The 21833-nt window shown below is 47.4% G+C and overlaps 1 protein-coding gene across 1 annotated transcript in view; it reads right to left on the bottom strand.

Annotated features, from left to right (window-relative positions):
* Snx31 (sorting nexin 31) overlaps window positions 1–21833 on the bottom strand; it is a 47227-nt gene that overhangs the window by 24907 nt on the left and 487 nt on the right. Inside the window, exons 3-6 of the mRNA XM_036208313.1 lie at window positions 13117–13231; window positions 10399–10463; window positions 3875–3985; window positions 1718–1808 (exon numbers count right to left, since the gene is read on the bottom strand). Coding sequence (XP_036064206.1) covers window positions 1718–1808; window positions 3875–3985; window positions 10399–10463; window positions 13117–13231 — 382 coding nt within the window. The remainder of the gene's footprint in view (window positions 1–1717; window positions 1809–3874; window positions 3986–10398; window positions 10464–13116; window positions 13232–21833) is intronic.

Consider the following 21833-nt stretch of genomic DNA (forward strand, 5'->3'; position numbering starts at 1 on the left):
TTAGCTGTTTTCTGCATGGTGTGTGATATGAGCGTTACTATTAGTAATTAAGATAAGGAGCACAGGAAGCTACCTTTACCAGGTTACCTGGGCAGGAAGGGTAACCCAGCAGATCGCTTCCACTGAAACTGCTGCTCCCTGTGAACTTAGTGTCTGTCATTCCACAAAACCTGACATTGTGATAAAGCACAAACGTGTTTGTCTGGTTCTGGAATAGTGTGCTCATGACAGGTGGTCCAACCTGGTTGAAACAGCACACACAGTTTACAAACAGCTTTCAAATGAGAAGCAAGGCAATATTATTGGGGGTAGGAAGGAACAAAAATACTCTCTTGCATGTATATGTATTTTTAGCTTTCTGAAAGTCATCCCAAAAAAGTCAATACTATCTAATTCTCATCAAGTCCAAGAACATTGGGTAAAGTATTTAACCCTGTGAAGAGCTAGGTACAGGGGTGCCAGTGCCATGCCAGGACCCCCACAGACTCTGGGGTACAGCCTACCCCAAGTCCTTTGATTTCCAACTCAAAAACACCTCCCCACCTCCCCACTGCTTTAAAGTAACTGATAGCATTTCACAGCTTTAAAGGCCTTGTGTCAACTAGAATTCAGTGGAGAGAAAGCAAAAGTCCCAGGCACACTGTCATCTTTCACAGTTAGAATTTTAAAAAGAATCCAAGCACTCATGTACCATCCACATTTCCTAACAAATATTCCGTAACAGGGAGGCACTGTGTGTTTGTGGGGTATCTGTCTTGATAGAGTCTAGCACCTCATCAACCAGGAGGCTGTGGCACGGCCAGTCAGTCCCAAGGCCAGGAGTGATGATGAGGGGACCCCAAGGTTAAGACCACAGTAGACACCAGAGGAAGTGCAGTTAGTGGACCAGCCTTAGAGTTAGGTTTTGACTACAGCACTTGTGATGGTTAACTCCTCTCCTTCTCTCTCTCTCTCTCTCTCTCTCTCTCTCTCTCTCTCTCTCTCTCTCTCTCTGTGTGTGTGTGTGTGTGTGTGTGTGTGTGTGTGTGTGTTTCCAGATACAATTACATCACAAAGGGAATGCCGTAATGCACGGCTTCATTCCTTCTTGGATTCATAATATAATGGCATTATTGGAAGGTAGAAAGAGGGCGGCCTAGTTAGGGAAAGTGGACCCCTGGGCATGTGCCTTTGTTTTGTTTTCTTTCCCTACTCTTTTTCTCTCTACCCTCTGTCTGCCATGATGTGAACTGCTCTGCTCTGCCCCTGTAGCTTGAGTTAAAAAATACTTCTATTCCTCCATGCTTTACTGTCATGGGAAAAATAAATAATTCTTCCTTACGTTGTTTCTGTCAGGCATTATGCCACCATAATGTGAAGTTGAAATGACATACTACCTCTCTACGGAATGCTCGTCCCTACTCTCTGAGCAATGACACAAGCTTTCATTTTCCAAATCTTTGTTTGTTTAAGACAGGGTCTCACTGTAGCTCTGACTGTCCTGGAATTCATTATGTAGACCAGTCTCAGAGATCCGTCTGCTTCTGCCTCTGAGTGCTGGGATAAACAGTGAGCACCACCATGCCTGGCTACATTCTCTAAATCTTTGATCTGGGGCTGAGAACAGTAGTACCATGACCTGGGGGGTGGCCAGTCCCTTTGCGGGTGCCCCACACACCTCAGGGCCAACCCCCTGCTCACACCTGTCCATCTCCTTTGTTCCCCTTTTCCATCTTACCAGAGATCTTGCCCTCCGGGAAACACCGAATGAGAAAGAGGCCGAAGTAGCCCAAGAGTTCTGGATACAGTCCGAGTTTGTGCGCCACCACCTTATCCAGGAATAAGCAAAGGGAGAATTTCAGGCTAATGGCCATACTTCCAGGCTGTGGTGGCAGGACTGGAAAGGACCAGTGCACACCAACAGCAAATGCTTTTGCAGGCCAGCAGACATTCAAAGAAACATTTTGTAATCTAAAAATCATCCATATCTGTTACTGTTTGAATCTGAAATGGTCTCCACAGGCTCACGCACTTGAACTCTTTGTCCCCAGCTGGTGGTACTGCATTTAGGAATTGTGAACACTTTTGGACTTGGAGCCATTGTAAATTTGTGGAACTGAGACTGGTTATGGACCAGTTTTACTTTTAGCCCAGATTCTCCATCCTATGCTGTGGAATAATACTTCTGTACACTGTGAAAATGTGTTGTTCTCATTGCTAATAAAAAGCTAATTGGCCGATAGCTAGGCAGGATTTTCAGGGCAGGGAGAATGGTGGGAAGAAGATGGGCACAGTCTGGGGAGTTTTGAGCCAGATTAGAAAGAAGCAACATGGGAATTTCATAGATGAAGTAAGCGAGTCTCAAGGCAGCACATAGATGAATAGAAATGGGTGAATTTAAGTTGTAAGAGGGACTGGAGACAAGCCTAAGCTGTCGGCCAAGCATTTATAATTAATATCAAGTCTCTGTGTGGTTATTTGGGGGCAGCTGCTAGGACACAGAGAAACTCCACCTGAAATCCTGGTCTAGAGGGATGTGAGAAGTTACAGCTGTACATTCCTGTCATCATGAGCTTCACCATGACGGACTACACCCTCCCAAACCAGGAGCCAAAAGAAAGCTTCCTCCCTGAAACTGTTTCTGTTGGGGCATCGAGAGAAGTAGCTAATGAAATGTTCATTCTAGAAATCTTGGGAAGATAGGAAATTAGAGTGAATAAAATCAAAACCAGTGTCATCTCAGTGGCCACTCTGGCCTCTACTGAGACCGCTTGTCTGCTTGAATTTGGACATATATCCTGGACTACTCCAGTGCTTATCATCTGATGGAGGAGGGCAGCATTCTCCACAAACATCTGTTTTCTGTGACATCCAGCCCCGGGCTTGCACTTCCTGTGTGCACCAAGCAAAAGGCATTTCCCACTGTTCAGTGGTGTATAAAACGTACGGGTACTCTCCTCTGACACCCAGGCCTGCTCCTCTTTGCTGCTTCCTGCCATGGTCAAGTGTAATTTACCAAGGCTTTGGTCCAGTGTAAATTTCAGATACCATTAGTGTAACTTACTATGGCCTTGGTGCCATGGAGATCTCCAGCTCTAGGTCCAGGGCGCTCCTCTTCGACATCAGCTGGCTTTCATTTCAATAGCTGTGGCTTCATATTTACCACAAAGCGTGGCCTCACAAAAATGTACCTCCATTCGCTTTTCCCTCAGCAGGGACCACAGGCCACCCCTCTCCTCCACCTATCCTACACATTTAAGATGTGGGAAGACAGCATTTCCTCTGCAACCCAGCTGGGCAGAGGGATCTGGCCCAGGAGGCAGAGCTGCTGAGAGCCACATCTGAAGCGGGAGAATGTTCTTTGTCATCCTCAAAATTACTCAAACTCAGGTCAGGCCCTTGGTACCCAGCATGAGACCCTGTGGATGAAGCTCCTGGGGCTTCCTGTGTATGAGAGAAGTCTTCAAGAAAGACTGCCTGCCCTGCCAAGAAAGAAATGCCCCTGGCACTCTCTGCCAGGTGTGACCTGCCACTACCCACTGGTATGACCTCTGCCAGGCACTGCCCTCCTTCCTGCTGCATCCATGTGGCATCCTGAGACAGAGGCTTCTGCACAGTTCCAGGGCCCAGCCTGGTGAATGCCAGGGAAGTAGCCACAACCTTAGGATGACCTCCGAGGTCTCAGGAAGGGTAAAATCAAGGAGGCCCTGAGGATGGGCTGTATCTTGGCTCCCTCGGTCAATTTCCTTTAGGGGTGATTTATATGCAGACCTCTGCAGATCATCCACAGAGTAAAAGGATAGGCAGGGAACTTCTGGAAGGTAATCACATTCAGGTCTCCACCTCATAAGCCCTGCTTCTGCATTTCCAGGAGCTGAAGCTAAACCAAGTTTACCTCAAGAGTCCTTTCAGCTGTGTCTGACGTGAGAACCTCCACATTAATGTTGCTTCCGTTGGGCAGAAATACAGCCAGAGTAGTTTTCTGGGTGGTGATGTTCAATGTGTGCTATAAATAAAAAGACAGCTGTCAGTTTCCACACCCAGCACAGAAGAAGCCAGCAGTCCTTGCCTGTCCCCGCTGTGTGCAGGAGATAGTAAGTACTCAATGGAGCAAACACCCAGCGCAGAATTTAATGGATGTTCTTGGTGGGGCAGAGTAGGGATGAAGAGGGGCCGGAAGAGGAGCCGAGGCAATAGTGTGAAGCCTGAATTGCTTCCAAATAACAACAGAACATCCATTTGGGAGGGGAAAAAATCTTTTGATAAGAACTATCCACATCTTGCTTAAATAATCTCAGAATTGACTTGTTTTAGATGCTTCTAAGCACCCCTAAAAGTCTAGCTCTCGGGTGACACTCTGTATGGACAGGGCTTTCCACCACAGTGACCAATTCCACCCTCACCCCCTTTTACAAGACAGGGTCCCAGGCTGGCCTGGAACTCACAGGGTCAGCCTGCCTCTGCCTCCTGAGTGCTGAAGTTAAAGGTGTGCGCCACCAATGCCTAGCTCAGTTTCCCAGTGAAATTCACCCTGGTGCTGGCATGATTTGCCTAGCATTAGCATAAGACACTGAGGTCAGGTTTTGGAGCAACAAATTGTAACACCTGGGAAGTCCAGGCTACCCAGCTTTCTTTTCAGATTCACGGGGGTGGGGGTGGGGGTGAGGGGGTGGGTTTCAAGTCTCACTCTCAACTCCATAATTTTCTAGATTGACTTGAAGAGTCTGGAGAAATGGCTTCCTTTATTGCCAGCATATTGTAAAGGAGATGACAGGGAAGAGCTGAATGGAAGAGACACTCAGGGTTATGGGGCCTCAGTGTCTCCCTAGCATCTCCACATCTTCAGCACTCTGGAAGTTCTCTTAACTCCACTGTTTTGGGGATTTTGTGGAGGTTCTACTATCTCTGGCAAGAGACTTAGTGTAAACCTAGACTGGTTCCTTCCCCTTTCCATACCTCATTCCTTCAGCTCTATAGTAAGGGATACAACAGTGTCTACCTCAGAAGACTGTGGCAAGGGTTCAGGAGGGGATGCTCAAGGAACGTGGAGCAGAGCTCGTCACCGGCATTAGATGTTCAGGTGCCATATACATTGTTTTCCTGTTGTTAGGGTAGGATTGAGGAGAAAGTCACACAGCTTTGATTTCACTTAGTGGTAACAGATATTAAATGAAGGCATCAGGGAAGCTCCAGGCACTCAGTTGATAGAATACGAAAGCGCTAGGTTTGACCCTAGTGCCATAAAAACTGTACGGTGGAGGCTGGAGAATCAGAAGTTCACAGTGTTCCTTCTTGAGGTACCTTATCTGAGAAAGCTCAGGTATGACCTCACACAGTCCACACTTCTGCTGCTTGAACAATGCGCCCTAATCATCCCTTTCTAGGGGAAATGGAGAACCAGTGTCCCAATGTGCCCATTAGGGAAAACTTCCTAAGTAAGTACTTGTCCTAAGTTCCCAGGGGTGAAGGAGCTCTTATTGCCTTCTTTGTTCTTAACTGTACTTCACACAGCTTCAAGGAACACTGTGATTGGTTGAGAAGGTGGGAGAAGAGATCTTCAGTCTACAGACTTCAGTCTTGCCTTTCAAAATCCGTTTGTCTCTAAAGCGTACATGAATGAAAATCCAGAGCATCGTTAGTTGGTGAGTGAAGTCTGGACACACAAGGCCAGGAAAATTGCATGGAGGTACAGGGAGCTGTGTCCACCAGGAATACCTAGCAGTGCGGAGGATTTGGGGCTCCGAATCCAGGCTCTGTGGGGTGTGGAGGATTGGGGTTCCAAATCTAGGCTCTGTGGAGTGTGGAGGATCCAGGGCTCTGAATCCAGGCTCTGTGGGTTTGGGTCCAGATCTTCTGCTGACTAGAAGCATGTCACCTTCAAATAACCTCTCTCTACACATCATGAGAAATAACGGGGTACAAGGAACCTGGCACCAAACACCTCTTTAAGGCCAACTCCCTTTTACTTTTGCAGCTGGGCTTTTGCCATCCTCGATGGAACTTTTCCCAGAAGGGCTCCTAGATGGTCACACCGGTTCCATACAGCATGTCCCTGCCCAGAGGCAAGGAGACGCTCTCCCAGAAGGAACCACATGATTATTTGGCACCAAGAGACCGTAGGCACTGCACTTCTCAGATGCAGTGCAAATATCCAGGTGGCTAAGCTGCCTTATGCCCTTGTCCTTATCCAGGAGGGCTCCTTGACCGCGTGGCAGACCCACACACCCCTGCTTATCATGGTTCTCCAGTCTCCCACCAGCCTGCAGGAGCAATCTCACTGTGTGAGCCCAGCCACCCCCTCTCTTCCCTACTGATGACATCTGTGTTGCGAATCCATTCCCCAGCTGTGGGTCAGCCAGTGAGCTGGCGTACAGTGAGCTGCAGACCCACACTCCATGGGAACCAATTGCTGCTTCCCTTTTACAAGTACCAGCCCAGAGCGCGCGCGCGCGCGCGCGCGCGCACACACACACACACACACACACACACACACACACACACACACACACGCCTCCAGATTCTGTTGTTTTTATCCCCAACGAGAGGCAGAGCTAGAGAATATATACTCTGCCATGCCCACTCTAGGAACCTTCAAGACCAGCTTATTCATCACCTTTTTATATCATCTTCCCAACCATGGTCCCTCCTCTCTAGATCTCACATAACCTCATGGAAAACAACAGCATGTCCAGACTTCATTCAGGTAAGTGGTTGTTAGTGACAGCAGGGCCCGCCAATGCTGTACCAGGGCTGAGGGGATGAACATCTGGACAGGTTTACTCTCTCCAGGAATGTGGCCAAAGTGCTGGACCTGAGTGTCTACCCGTGGGACACCGCAGCACAGGCAGGGCCTGGGACACTTCTTATACACCTAGAGATGTTCTCTGTCACCCCAAGTCGACAGAGCCCATGAGCCAATCTGAGCACTGTCTTCTGTCTCTAGTGAAGTGCTGATTGACAGCAACCCCTTAAGACACATTTGCTGAGTATAGAACACATAAAGGGATTTAAAAGAAAGACATGGTGTCTAACATGACCACGTTCCTGATTCAAACTTAATTTGCTTTTCAAGTTTTTATGTGACCCTCTTCTGAAGACACCATCAGGAATAAGGCTTCCTCTGCACTGCTCGCCCTTTGGAAGAAAGGAGAAAACAAGGAAAAGGAAGTCATCTTTGAAAACTGGAAAACACTCCCAGGCCTGAGCCCAAGGCACTCTGGGTGGCTGTTCAGCACAGCCAAATGGACCCCGTCATGACACCAGCAAAGGAGCCAGTCCAGTCCACATAAGCTGTCTGGAGCAATTCATCCCAAAGGCTTGGCTAAGAACAAGGCTCAGGGGCCATCTGAAGAGATGTGGCCCCTAAAGACTACCTTCCGGCAGGTGCAGGAAGAGGAAACGAGCCTGGCGTCAGCCCAAGAGTGCTGACCTCCTGCGAGGTAGCAGTATGCCACCACCAGTGCTCAGAACATTTTGGTTTAATCCTCCAGGAGACCTGAAACAGGAGCTCGGCTCCCATTTTCCAGCTGGAGAAACTGACGTGCAAAGAAACTAAATAAACCCAGTGTTGCTGTCACGTGTAATCCTAGCAGTTGGGAGGCAGAAACAAGATCGAAAGTTCAAGGCCAGCCCGTGCTACATGGTGAGGTCTGTAAAAGAGAAAGAAAACTAGGAAATGGGAAGAGAGGAGGAGAAGGGGTCGGAGAGGTCATAGGAAAAGGAAGGGGAGGGGAGAGAAGGGGAGGAGAGGGGAGGGGATTGTTTGAATACATCATCCCAAGTCACAGAAACCAAAATATCACCGTCGATCCTGAGCCAGATTCACCATCAAGCCGGATCTGTGGCTGCTCAACTGAGTGGACAGAAGCATTTGAAACGTGGGTCACTGGAAGACACACTGTGGCTTATACATCGCTGCTGGAGAGACCAGGCTGCAGGGATCTTAGGACAGAGCAATTAATGAGAAAAGACTCAGAAACAAGACCTAAGATCCAGGAATACCTCAGACTCCAGCGACTCAATGACAGTCCTTCTCCGGTATGTATCAGCCAGTGGCTGCTCAGGAAACAAGGGCCAATGAGCTGTCAGGGCCTGGGCTCTGACCAATCAAAACCAAAAGCTGCAAAGCGAGGAAAGCCTGACCAGCAGGTGGGCCACGCTGCACAGGAAGCATTAGCCCGTGCAGACAAGGAGGTGGGGTACCAGTAAGAACACCCCGTCTCCATATGAACTCCTCAGAAGAGTGGAGACAGGCTCCAGCTAAGAGGTGGGAAATGAGTAGAAAAGTGAGCTGGCAAAGCTCGTGGACAAACAATGGAAAAGAAAAAGTTATTGCCAGAGTGAAAATTAATCAGAACACACACACAAAGACGCCACAAAGCACGGCTTTATACAAAGCTAGAAAGTAAAACTCCCAAGACCCTAAAACTCGCCAAAAACCCTTTAAAATTGTTGGAAGAATTAATACAAAACAAAACTCCACAACATTGATAGCCCACAAGAGGTATTTTCTTAAAGCAAAAAAAAGCAAAAGCTATAATGTACCCCCCCAAAACATGTCAAACTTATCTTCATGTGTACTGACATTCATGCGCAGGTGTGTGTGTGCGTGAGCGTGCGTACACACACACACACACACACACACACACACACACACACACACACACGCACACACAGATGTACACACACTCATATGCACACATGCATGCAAGCCGAAGGAAGAAGAAGGCATGGATCTCCCTGGAACCGGAGTTATAGGTCGTGTGTAGCATCTGACATGGGTGCTGTGAACCTAACTGGGGTCCTCTGCTAGAGGAATAATCAGTCTTTTCCAGAGAGTCATCTCTCCAAGCCCAGATTTCAAGTTTTAAAAAGCAACTTTTAAGAAGTGTGAGCCAGGCACATTGGTGCATGCCGACAATACCGGTACGCAGGAGGCTGAAGCAGGAGCTTCAGACCAGCACAGGCTACACAGAGGGTGGGGAAGGGCAGCCTGGAATACAATATCTAAACAGGAAGTGTGTCTAGAATGTGCTTACTTGTAAAAGAAAATGTGTATTCATATTCTTGGACCTGCCCAGATCATCTAGAAAGACTACACACTGAATGGAAAAGAAGAGTTTTCCTGGGTAGAGAGACTGTAAGAAGAGCAGAGTTCCTTTGCTTTGCCCCGTGTGCATTCTGGTGAAGTATCCACCATCACCATTACTACAACACAATCAAAAGGGAGTTTGTGTGTGTTTAAGCCACCGGAAGTACGTACAAGGGCTTCAGACGGACCACAGTGCAGAGCACTTGCCTCGCATGTGCGTAATTGCTCATATCCCAGCATCGTGATAAAAAGGAAAGAGTGCTTACAAAATAAAACCACTATACTGGAAGATTCTAGAGCCGTTTCTATTTGATTTAACACATGCACATATGTGGACCTTGTGTTAGTAAAACTTCCTGAGTCTTTGGGAGTCTCATCAAGGTCTCACTCCCCCCATGAGGGGTTAATACTGTGGTGTGATCTGACAGGAGCCCCTGGCAGGCTCCTGTTTATGTTTTTGCTTCCCATTTGGAGGTTCTGTTTCTGGAGGCTGTGGAACCCTTAGGAGGTGTGGCCTACTACTAGAGGCGGACCTTTGGAATTTCTGGTCCAGTCCTGGTTCCGGTGTGTCCTTTGCGTGCTGTCTGCAGTGATATGCGTGGCCATTCTCCAACACTCTCCTGATGCTGAGCCCTTCCCACCTTGATGGACGGAAATGATGACCAAAGTGAACATCTCATCCTTGATTCTGACCTTCATTCTGGTCATGGCCCGTGGGAGTAATTGAAACAGGAATCTAATCCAACAGTAAGTGACTATGTAACTTCTTCATTCCCTTTATGTTCAGTCAAGGTCCCAAGCACAGGCACAAAAATGTCTCCACACGTGCAAAGGGAATGAAAGGTGTGCTGAACAAATGCTTGCCAAAGTTTCGGCCTAGGTGGTCAGTGACCAGCGGCTGCTGCTCCATGGAAGGGAGCTGCTTTGTGCCACTCTGTCCAGGCCGCATGTTCTCTGTGGATAACCAAGTCAGGAAGACAGACAGACAGACATCAGCAAGCAGGGCCTACTGTCCTGAAGTCTGCACTATGGCTACAGCCCTTGGATCTCATCTCAGTATGGGGTCCCTGAGTGCTAAAACTCCAGCTTTCTCTGCCTTTCTTGAGAGCAGCATGGGGATGCATGGCACACAGGCTACAGAACAAGTTATCTACTAAACCATAAGCCAAAATGTGAGTGACACATGTCATCTCCCATGTAGGATCCAAACAGGAAGTGCCTCCAGCTTACTAGAAATGATTCTACTTCACCCAAGTCCAGAAAGTCTGTGCATTTGGGAAGCGGGCATGCTCTGTAGAGGCTGATAGCTCCCCAGGAAGGAAGCTTACCATCTGCACCAGGGTTAAAAACTGGGTGAAGACATCGCTTCTTGTCACACGAGGGTCCGCAGTTACTGAAAAACATGGAAAGCAAGCCAGATCAGCATGAGCAGGGCAGGGCTCGATTAACTGTGTCTCCCAAGGAGTTCTGAGACCTTGCCCTAGCAATGTGGTCCAGCGTGGAAGGGAGAGTTCTCAATGCAGGACACTTGACAGAGTCTGCGCCCTTGGGGTGGCCTGGACGATATGAGCCCATCCATCGTGACAGTTCAAGACCACAGTGTTCCGGGGAACCTCCCTCTATTCAAGCTGCCCACACTGCTCAGTAGCCATTACCCTCTGGGATGATGATGGAACTATTATTACAAAAAGCAAAAATATATTACAAGTTGAGTCTAGACAGCCAGTTTGGTAAGACACTTGGCAATCTGAAATTTTTAAGTCTGCCCAAAGCACCAACTGAGGATGCCTCGTCACGTGACAGGGGGCTCTCAAGGGGTTACCCCCAGAGGGACAGCATGGGCTAGGGTGTAGTTCAGTGGTAGAGTGTGCAAGGCTCTGGGTTCAGTCTCCATTACGCATGAGTGTGTGTGTGTGTGTGTGTGTGTGTGTGTGTGTGTGTGTGTGTGTGAACACGCGGGAGAGCACACATGCTTGAAGATATTCATTGCATATGAGTCTGTGTGTATATATGTGTGTTCCAGCACATGTCCACACATGTGCATGTGCAGAAGCCAGAGGAAGACATTGCGTGTTGTCCTGATTAACACTGTCAGTTGTGTGATAGCAGAGCCTCAACTGATGAGCTTGGTCTGTGGGCCTGACTGTGGGTAATGTCTTGATTAATAACGGATGGAGGAGGACCTAGATCACTGTAGGTGGTGCCATGCCAGGCAAGTGGTTCCGGGTCATATAAGAAAGGTAGCTCGGACAGTGGTGGCACACACCTTTAACCTCAGCACTCGGGAGGCAGAGGCAGGTGGATCTCTGTGAGTTCGAGGCCAGCCTGGTCTACAAAGAGAGATCTAGGACATCCAGGGCTACACAGAGAAACCCTGTCTTGAAAAACCAAAAAAATAAAGAGAGAGAGAGAGAGAGAAAGAGAGAGAGAGGAGAGAGAGAGAGAAAGAGAGAGGAGAGAGAGAGAAAGAGAGAGAGAGAGAGAGAAAGAGAGAGAGAGAGAGAGAGAGTGCACACTCAGTGTGAGTGAGCCAGCAAGCGCCATTGCTCCACGGTTTCTGCTTCCCGTTCTTGGCCTGACCTCCCTAAATGATGACTATGATCTGAAAGTGTAAGCTGAAACAACCCTAAGTCTCCTGGCCCTATGGATTTTATTCCAGCAACAGAAAGAGAAAGTGGGGCAGGTGTCCTGCCTGTCATTCCCTTCATTCACTTGAGAGAGGATTTCTCACCCTTCCTCCGGTCTCCACCCTCTCAGCGCTGAGTCTGCACACATGGCCACAACAGCTTCTACACACATGCTGGGGATCTGAACCCAGGTCCTTGTTCTCACACAGCAAACACCCTTACCAAGTGCACTATCCTGCCAGCCCCGAGAAACTGTTTGTAAAGGTGTTACTAGCCTGGTGTGGTGGCATGTGCTAGCAATCTCAGCACTTGGGAGGCAGAGGCCAGGGGATCATAAGTTTCAGGCTAGCCTGGGCTACATAGCAAGACTTTATCTCAAAAACAAAACAAACAAATCCTGAGTGATAGTATTGGGGGGGGGGGGGAGTTTACATTCCTTAGCACAGATTCTTGGGAAAACAGAAAGCTATTGAGAAACATATTCTCCAACCAGTCCTTAGTACAAGGCACCAGGTGCTGGCCAGCTAAGCACCTTGTGTATTAGTTCATTTAATCTTCACACCACAGAGCTACCGTGACCTCCATTTTACAGAGAAACACGGAGACGCAGAGGAGGTGGCTACCTTGTCTGAGGTCACACAGCAGAAATGGAATTTGATTCTAGGTTTAACTCTGAAGTCTAAATTCGAGTTATGACACTGAGCTGTACTGTATCCTTGCTTGACCCTGTCAGCCTCACAGGGGTGAGAGCAGCTCTTCCGGCATCCATGGTGACCAAATGACCCTGATAAAGACCAAGGTTGAGGTGCCAGGCCAGCACTGTAGTCAACACACACTTATGCTGTGCCCCGAGATGCTTCCTACACCCAAGCTTCAGCTCAGCCCATCATTTTGTCTTAATTCTTCAGGTCCACAGTCAAACCAATATACAACACTCCAGAGTAAATCTTAAATTACTTTAAATACTCCTTTATTTTTTAATGTTTTGTTTTGTTTTGTTTTTTCCAGACAGGATTTTTCTGTGTAACAGCCATGGCTGTCCTGGAACTCTATCTATTGACCAGACTGGCCTTGAACTCACAGAGATCCACCTGCCTCTACCTACTGAGTAAATACTCTATATGAAGAACACCATTGTAAAATCGCATACACAGGAAATACCCAAATGAGCAGGTATAGATAGAAAGTAGAGTGGTACCTTCCCGGGCCTGGTGGGAGGAGGCTAAAATGGGAAGTAACTGCCAGTGGACAGAAAGTCTCCTGTGGGGTGACAATAATATTCTAAAACTAGATTATGGTACAGTTTGCACAATTACACAACCATGTTAAAAATGCCAAGCACAGGCTTTAAAACAGATGGCTTTTGTGACTGGGAATTTACACTGCAATTCAGCTATGAAACAGAGTTCAAGTACATACCATTCTGCAGGTATCGTTCCAGCTGGTCCCTCCTCTCTTCAGCCATGGTGGCGGTCATTGCCAGATAGTGCTTTGGTGGGAAAGGGGGCAGGCAGTTTCCGAACACTCGTCTCAGCTGGAAGGTCCCAAGACACAGTCAAAGTGAGACACTAACCCAAGGGTGCTGAGACACAGTGCCTTGTCTTGGAGCACTAACCCAAGTGTGCTGAGACACAGTGCCTTGTCTTGGAACACTTTCTTTAAAGGGAAAGATAAAACAATCCCTATTGGTGGCTAGAGGGAGGGAGGAGGAAGAGATTCCCTTTAGGAGAGAGGGACACCCTCCAGTGTACATTCTGCAGATGCCCCACAACATCCATCTTGCATTGGTGAAACTGACTATTTTTTGTGACCGCCCACCACTCATAACACACATTTCCTTAAATTCATTCTATATCTTGAATATCAGAGATTATAATCAGGATCTGTTTTGTTTTGTTTTTGTTTTTTTGAGGGTTTCTCTGTGTAGTTTTGGTGATTGTCCTGGATCTTGCTCTGTAGACTCACAAAGATCCGCCTGCCTCTGCCTCCCAAGTGCTGGGATTAAAGGCCTGTCCCACCACTGCCCGACTAGATTTTTTTTTTTTTTAATTTTTCGAGACAGGGTTTCTCTGTGTAGCCTTGCGCCTTTCCTGGAACTCGCTTTGGAGACCAGGCTAGCTTCAAACTCACAGACATCTGCCTGCCTCTGCCTCCCAAATGCTGGGATTACAGGTGTGCGCCACCACCGCCCGGCCCTTTTTTTTAAATTTTTGATTTGTTTCACTTTGTAGCTCTGGCTGTCCTAGAACTCACTGTGTAGACCAGGCTGACCTCAAACTCATAGAGATCCTCCTCACTCTGTCTTCCAAGTCAAATTAAAGGTGTGCTTGACCATTCTTGGTTCTTTTTACTCTAATTAATGTGGCCACCTAAACTTAAATATGTGCCTTTCATGTCATTTCTATAGGGTGGTGCTAATTACAGAGGTCCTATGAGGCTGACATAAAGTCCAATAGAATCACAGGCAGGCCCTCTCCTTCTACCCACCATATAGAACCCAAGACTATGGAGGCAATTATTTTTATGAAAGATACACAAAAATAACTTTTAGGGGCTGGAGAGATGGTGTATAAATTAAGAACACACTGTGCTCTTAGAGAGGACTCACATTTAACTCATCACCCATGTCAAGCACAACTGCCCAACTGCCTGTAACTCCAGCTCCAAGAGGATCTGATGTTGCTGGCTTCTGCAGGCACCTACATTCACAGACACAGACACAGACACAGACAGACAGACAGACAGACACACACACACACACACACACACACACACACACATGTGCTTGCACACACAATAACAATGATTATATTTAAAGAGAGGAAAACCAGCCAGAGTCCTAGAGCCCTCAGCTTTAACAGTGGAACCAGCTGCAAGAGAAAGGAGCAGGCGAACAGATGGGACCTTTAATTTCAGGTGCCTTTGCCATAATTATAGTGTGTACCTGGCCGTTCACATGATCGCTAGCTTAGACACACGTGGAGAACCCATTCTCTTCTCTTCACTCCAACACCACTGTGCTGGTGTGAGCTAGCCTTTGCTTTCTGGGTTGTAATAGCAGCCTTCCAGGCGGGCTCTCTGCTTCCCTTGTGACCTCCTGTCTCCTAACACAGCATCTCAGGTAATGTTTCAAAACTGTGAGTGGAATCATCACACCCCCTTGAATCTTCTGTGGTGTATCCCCAGCCCCAAGTCAAAGGCAAAATCGTTCCAGTGATCGAGAACTCTGACACCTGTATGAATGCAATTAGTCACTTGTAAGTAAAGTTACACTTCAATTATTTAAATAAGATAAACTTAACGTTGGTTCCTAAGTCATACTAGCCACATTCCATGTGTTTGATAGACAGTAACATGTGTCAAGTTGCTACCAAATTGGCGGAGTACATTTATAGCATCTCTATTGGCACAGAAATTTCTACCAGCCAAATGTTGGTCTGAATATAGAGAGGTCACTAACTGTCTGGCTACGAACAAATATGGCTTCCTGCTGCTCATTGCTTGGCATTGTTCAGTTCTTAGAGAACCATGTTCAAGGCCAGCAGTTACTTTTGATTTCAAGTTTTGAAACATATCCTGCAGAGAATACAAAATAGTATAGCCACTTTGGGAGACAGTTTGGTAATTTCTTACAGTGTTAAGCATAGTCTCACTCTAGAATCCAGCAGTCCCACTCGGAAAAATTTCCTGAACAGGTTTGCAGACCATGTCCTCACTAATCTGCATGTAGTGCTGGGGAGAAAGCCCAGCTGCTAAGGTCACTTGCTGCTCTTCCATAGGACCAGAGTTCGGTTCTCTGCACCTCATCAGCCAGCTCACAACTGCCTGTAACTCCAGCAGCAGTGGCTCTGACAGCCTCTTCAGGCCTCCAAAGGCACCTGCACACACATCATACACATATCACACATACATACCACACATCACACACACACACATACACACACACACACACACACACACACACCACCACCACCACCACCACCACCACCACCACCTCCATCACCACACCACACCACACACAAATAAAAATAAATCTTTAAAAAAAAAAATCTGTGTAGTTGGAAGGTTTCTCTGTTCCTGCCCAGCCCTGTGGTCCTGCACCACTTATAAAATAATCACTCAGAGGCTTAATATTACTTACACACTGTGTGGCCTGTGGCAGGCCTCTTGCTAGCTAGCTCTTATAACTTAGACCATTTCTATTCATCTATGTGTTGCCACGTGGCAGTGGCATTGCCAGTCTGCTGGCATCTTGCTTCTCCTTGGGCGGTGGGCTGGTGTCTCCTCTTGTCTCCTTTCTTCTTCCTGTCTCTCTCTTGGATTTCCTGCCTGGCTGTAACCTGGCTCACCATATACCAGAGCAACTTCTTTATTAACCAATCATTACAACACATATTCACAGCATATGGAAAGACATCCCACAGCTCTTCCCCTTTTCTGTCTCATCAAAAAGGAAGGTTTTAACTTTAACATAGTAAAATTACACATAATAGAACAGTTATCAAGCAGGAATTTCAATTATAATATCTAGTCTATATGTATTTGACAAAATTAAATAAAATATTGTATCTACATTTGTGAGCCTAAGGTTTCAAATCTGCTTGTAGATGTTTGTGACAGCTTTATCTGTAACCCTGTAGAGATGTCCTTCAAAATAGGAAGGGTAAGCAGTGATCTATTCCTACAATAGAACATTGTTCATCCATGAAAAGAAATGAACTATGCAGCCACAAGGTGATACACGTAAATCTCCAATGCATGTTGCTAGTGAAAGAAGCTAGTCTGGAAAAGCTACTGTACGATTTCAGTTATATGACCATCTGGAAAAGGTCACTTGTCACCAGGGCTGTGGGACAGGAGGGTACTGAGTAGGTAAAACACACGGACATTTTAGTGTGGTAAACACCTGTGCGAGCGTCTACTCCTGGGGGCGTGATGCTCTACCCTTGTGCAGGCATGCTGGACTTACAGCACAAGCTTGACATATGTGAATATTTTAAAGATCATTTAAGCAGTCAGGAGACCCTCAGGGTGGAATGCGTCACGTGACAGCAGAATCTAAGAGCATTACAAACATCTGCTCCACCTCACTGAAGGGAGTGAGGGGAGACAGTGACCTAAGAACGTCGGGAACATGTGAGGTCCACAGGAAGAATGCACACAAATCAGCCGTACATGAGCGCTGGACTGTGGATGAAGTAGTTAATTCTCATGCTGCTGTATGGTACACACACTCAAGCAATGAAGCAAATGAGTGGTGGGCACTCAGATTTCTCACTGCTGCAGTGAGCTGATGGGTAAGAGGCTGGAATGACCTGTGTGGATGCTTAATGTGAGCTCCTGATTACTGGCATAAACATACAGACGGTGCTGTGACTAGGTGTGAAATGTCCCTCACTGATGCCGGTGTTTGAGGACTTGGTCTCCAGGTGTGTGAGGTTATAGAACATCTGGGATATGGGGTCTAACCAGCAGCAGTAGGTCACTAGGAATGGGCACTTGTGGCTCAGGTCTGTGATCACTCCTGTAACAAGCCTCTGCGGATGCTGCCATCACCACAAATGCTGCCCCGCCACGATAGAAACTGTGAACCAAACAAGCCCTTCCTCACTGAAGTCACTTCTGACAGCTCTTCATCACAGCAACGAGCAGAGTAACTAAGACAAAGGGCTATCCTAGAAATCCATAGAGCTCAGCCTGGGCTACTGCACATGGCATCCACTTCCTAGCTCTGCAGATAAAGACCTAGACGAGACACTGTAGGAGCGGTGCACACATGGACACCCAGATCTTGATGTCTAAAAGCATTCCTCAATGAAAGCCACCATAGAGCCATGAAGAAATCACCCTTTCTAAGACAGAGCCTGGAGCAGCTTGGAGCACCAGGAAGTATAGAAGTGTTCAATGGCTGAGTGTAAGAGAGACACAGCAGGGCTAGAGAGATGGCTCAGAGGTTAAGAGCACTGCTTGTTCTTCCAGAGGTCCTGAGTTCAATTCCCAGCAACCACATGGTGGCTCACAACCATCTGTAATGAGATCTGGTGCCCTCTTCTGTATACATAATAAATAAATAAATCTCTTAAAGAGAGAGAGACGCAGAGATGCAGCAACCATTGACTCCTGTGGCCAAAGCTCAGACAACCTGATCAATAAAACAAAGCAGCATCGAATATAACCCAAAGCATCGATACCCATCACCCACAGTGCTCTAACTTTGTTACTGAATGAATGAATAGGAAAGAACAGGCCAGTCTCTCATGTAGAATTTCAGATAATTTATGAGATCAGGGAACACGAATTTCTACTCCTGAAGGGTGGGTTGTGCACAGTGATGTAAAGAACTCTACAACATTGGGGTGTGTCTGGGGGGCACTTTGCTGTGGGAAAACCAGATGGATGCCTCCTCATCCAGGAGATGGGTAACATCAGCTCTGAGACAATGTAGGTAGAGTGCACTTTACCACGGGGGCCTTCACTCTTAAAACCTACAGCTCACTCCTCATCATGTAAAACATGGACAGCCACAGAAGAGCTGACCGGTCCCCTTGAAGCTCTCAGGATCATGAAAAAGATGGAGTCTGAAGGAAGTGCCCTCATCAGAGAGCCAAAAGAGACACGGCCATGAAATGGAATGCTGGGTCCTGAACAGAAACTGGATATTAGACAAAAGCTAATCAGATCTGAATAAGTTGTGGGTGCAGTTAGTGCATCCTTGCTGACTGGGTCATTATAACAACTGTGCACCCTAAAGGTGTCTAAGACAGAGGACACCAGGCTGAGAAGGTGTCCAGAGCACTGGCTGTTCATCCAGGGGACCTGGGTTTGATTCTAAACACCTACATGGTGACTCACAACTGTCTGTAACTCCATCTCCAGAGGATCTCACTGACACTCTTCTGAACTCTGAGGGTACAGCACATTTAGAAATAACTTAAACTCTCACAAAGCACATACATGCTGGCAAAATACCCAGACACATTTAAAACGTTTTAAAATAAACCTTTAAAATATTTTGAAGAATAGAGGAAACTGGATGCCTGGTGTGGGGGAACTCTGTGCTTATTTATAAACTAAAACTATTGCTACAAAAATTAAGCTTATAGGAAAAAAAACCCAGAAACCCTGATGTTCTGGATTCTCTTCAGAAAATGAGAAGATCTGAAAGTGACGGGGTCACATTCTCTGGCAATCATCTTTGAGAGGCGGCATCATAACTCCCACCATGCCTCGGGCCTGCCTAACCCTGCAGACCCAGCTCTTGCCGGTCCTGGTATCAAACACTCTCGTGGCAATCATGTTTTCTCTGAAGCCAAGGAAATGTTGCCGCCACGCCCAGGGGTCAAAGGGCCCAGCAGCAATGCCATCAGCCAGGGCTGCTCCACCAACCAGGGCGCTCTGATCCTCCATCTCTGCTCATTTCCTTCAATGGAAGCAGAAGTTTGTCTTCTTTCCATGCAATCATTTCTTGGTTAGCTGGCAGCTGATTAAGTGAGGCCAAAAAGGGAATTGTCTTCTTTGATATGTGTCCATAGATGTTGCAGACATTCCCTAATTGGAATTGGCTCTAGTTACAGAAGCCTTGAGACAACAGGACTGCCCGAATCACCCATCTGCTGGACTGAATCTAGGGGAGCCCTGCCCCGAAGCCATAAAGTGGGAAAAGTCAACAGGGTTGAGAATCTATGGCCTGTCACAGAGCAGAATTCTTCCCAGCAGGTTTTACAGCCAGGACTGGTTCCTCAAGAAACCTCTGGCCTTTTGTATGCAGTCTAAAGCAGGGGGGTAGTTGGGGGGATGGGGGACGGACGGACAAGAAATATAACACTATATGAACAGCAAGAGCTCTAGAGTTGAGCTCGGTCTCCATCAAAACCTCCATGAAGGACCTCAGAAGGGAGCCCGGCTCTTCCGCTGTCGTCAGGCTGTGTGCCTGTTTGAGTTTTTCTGTTTGTTTTGTTGTTTGTGTCCTAGACTGGCCTTGAACTCAATGTGTGGCTGAAGCCGATCTTGAACTGATCCTCCTGCCTCAGCTTCCCAAGTGCAGGATCACAGGCACGTGCTACCAAGCCTGGTTCACTAAATACCTGGAATCAAACCTGGGGCTTCAGATGTGCTGGGCAAGCATTCTACCAACCAAACCCCATCCTCAGCCTGGTGTGTGTGTGTATGTGTGTGTGTGTGTGTGTGTGTGTGTGTGTGTGCCTGTGTGTGTGTGCGCACATGTGTGCCTGTGTGTGTGTACCTGTCTGTCTGTGTATGTGAGTGTGTTTGTCTCTGTGTGAGTGTGTATGTGTGTGTATGTGTACTGCATGTGTGTGAGTGTGTCTGTGTGTGAGTGTGTGTGTGTATGTGTGACTGTGTGTATACGTGTGAGTGTATGTGAGTGTGTGTGTCTGTGTACTGCACGTGTGTGAGTGAGTGTATGTGTATGTGTACTGCATGTGAGTGTGTATATGTACTGAGTGTGTGAGTGTGTATGTGTACTGAGTGTGTGTGTGTGTGTCTTCCCCATGACTGGCATCAAAAAGTTGAAGGCTTTCCCAGACCTTTCTCTGACAGTTTTTATTTTTCCTCCTTTTTTTTTTTTAAATGGATGTGAAGTGGCCCCAAAATCTTTAAAAACCATTTTTATCATATTATTCAATGATGGGGGTGGAGCACATGTGTGAGGTCAGAGGTCAATTTGCAGGAGTTGGTGCTCTTCCTCCACCACGTGAGTCGGTGGGATTGAACTCAGGTCAACAGGCTTGGCAGCAGGTGGGGCCGAGCCATTTTGCCAGCCCCAAATTCCTGATCTGACCAAACACAAAGCACTGTGAAAAAGGAAGCCTTGTACATGTATGTGGGGAGTATAGATTCCTTTCCAGTTTATTTCCTTAAGAGCTCTGTATGAAGCTTTTATTGTGTGTTATGTTAAATAAAGGTTATAACTTTAGCAACATGGTTTTTGGCTGCAAGAACTGAATTTAGCTAGGCATAGTGGTGCCCACCTTTAATCCCAGCACTTGGGAGGCATAGGCTGGCAGGTCCTTCAACCTGGTCTACAGAGTGAGTTCCAGGACAGCCAGAGTTACATAGTGAGACCTTGTCTCAAAAGAGAAAGAGAGAGAGGGAGAAAGAGAGAGAGAAAGAAAGAAAGGAAGGAAGGAAGGAAGGAAGGAAGGAAGGAAGGAAGGAAGGAAGGAAGGAAGAAAGGAAGAAAGGAAGGAAGAAAGGAAGAAAGAAAGAAAGAAAGAAAGAAAGGAAGGAAGGAAGAGTGAATTAGATTTATATCCCACATATCGGACACCGGTAAGATCAAGAAGGCATTCCTGTCCAGGTTCTTGTTGACCGGGCTATATGGAGAGCTAGTCTTGGAAAGAGAAGGGTGTGTCTCTGAGGTGAGGCATGACCTGTGCTCTCTGACATGGTTAGCTGCAGCCCTGTCCCCCAGTGGTACTCCCTCAGTGGCTGGCAGCGTACCCTCTGCTGCCGTGAGGTGCTCTGGCAAGCTCTCTGTGCCTATAGAGAAATACAACCAGTTTGACTGATGCCTCTGTCTTCTCTCCTGAACTGTTCTCCCCAAATCTAGAGAAGTCTGCGAAGGCAATGTCAACTTGCACGCCTGCGTCTGCACAGGGGGAGGGTTAGGGTGCCCCTCCCTGCCATGAGCCGGCCTACCTGGCTCCTTCCTCATTCTAAGCTAAATCTGTTTTCCTACCCACACCACCCCTTTTTCCTTTGGGGCTGAGACAAGTCTGACTGAATTCTCTAACCCCTGCCTCAGTCTCTTCCTGTTCTCAGCTCCTGCTTCTGTCAGCCACTGTCACGTCCTCTGCTTCAAAGACTGCTCCTGGACAACCTGGAACCAGTCCCTTCTCAAGCCCCCCCCCAACTCCTCCCAGAAGCCCTCCTGGATTGCACAAGATGCTTTTGAGTCTTGTGACTTTCTGCTTAGATGCCACAACCCAGTCTGCTCTGAGAGTGGCCCTTTAGCTGGTGAGTCTCAGGTTTGCTAGCACAGGGGTTTGGAGAGGTGGGTCTGATGAGTCAGTGCTGGAAACAGAGACTGCACAAAGGACCCTTTATAATTCCTCTGGTCCCACTAGACACCACTCTGGGAGAGGTATGAGGGTTGTGAGCACAGGGAGCCAGAG

The sequence above is a fragment of the Onychomys torridus genome, chromosome 16 (genome assembly GCF_903995425.1).
Source record: "Onychomys torridus chromosome 16, mOncTor1.1, whole genome shotgun sequence".
NCBI classification, from domain to species: domain Eukaryota; kingdom Metazoa; phylum Chordata; class Mammalia; order Rodentia; family Cricetidae; genus Onychomys; species Onychomys torridus.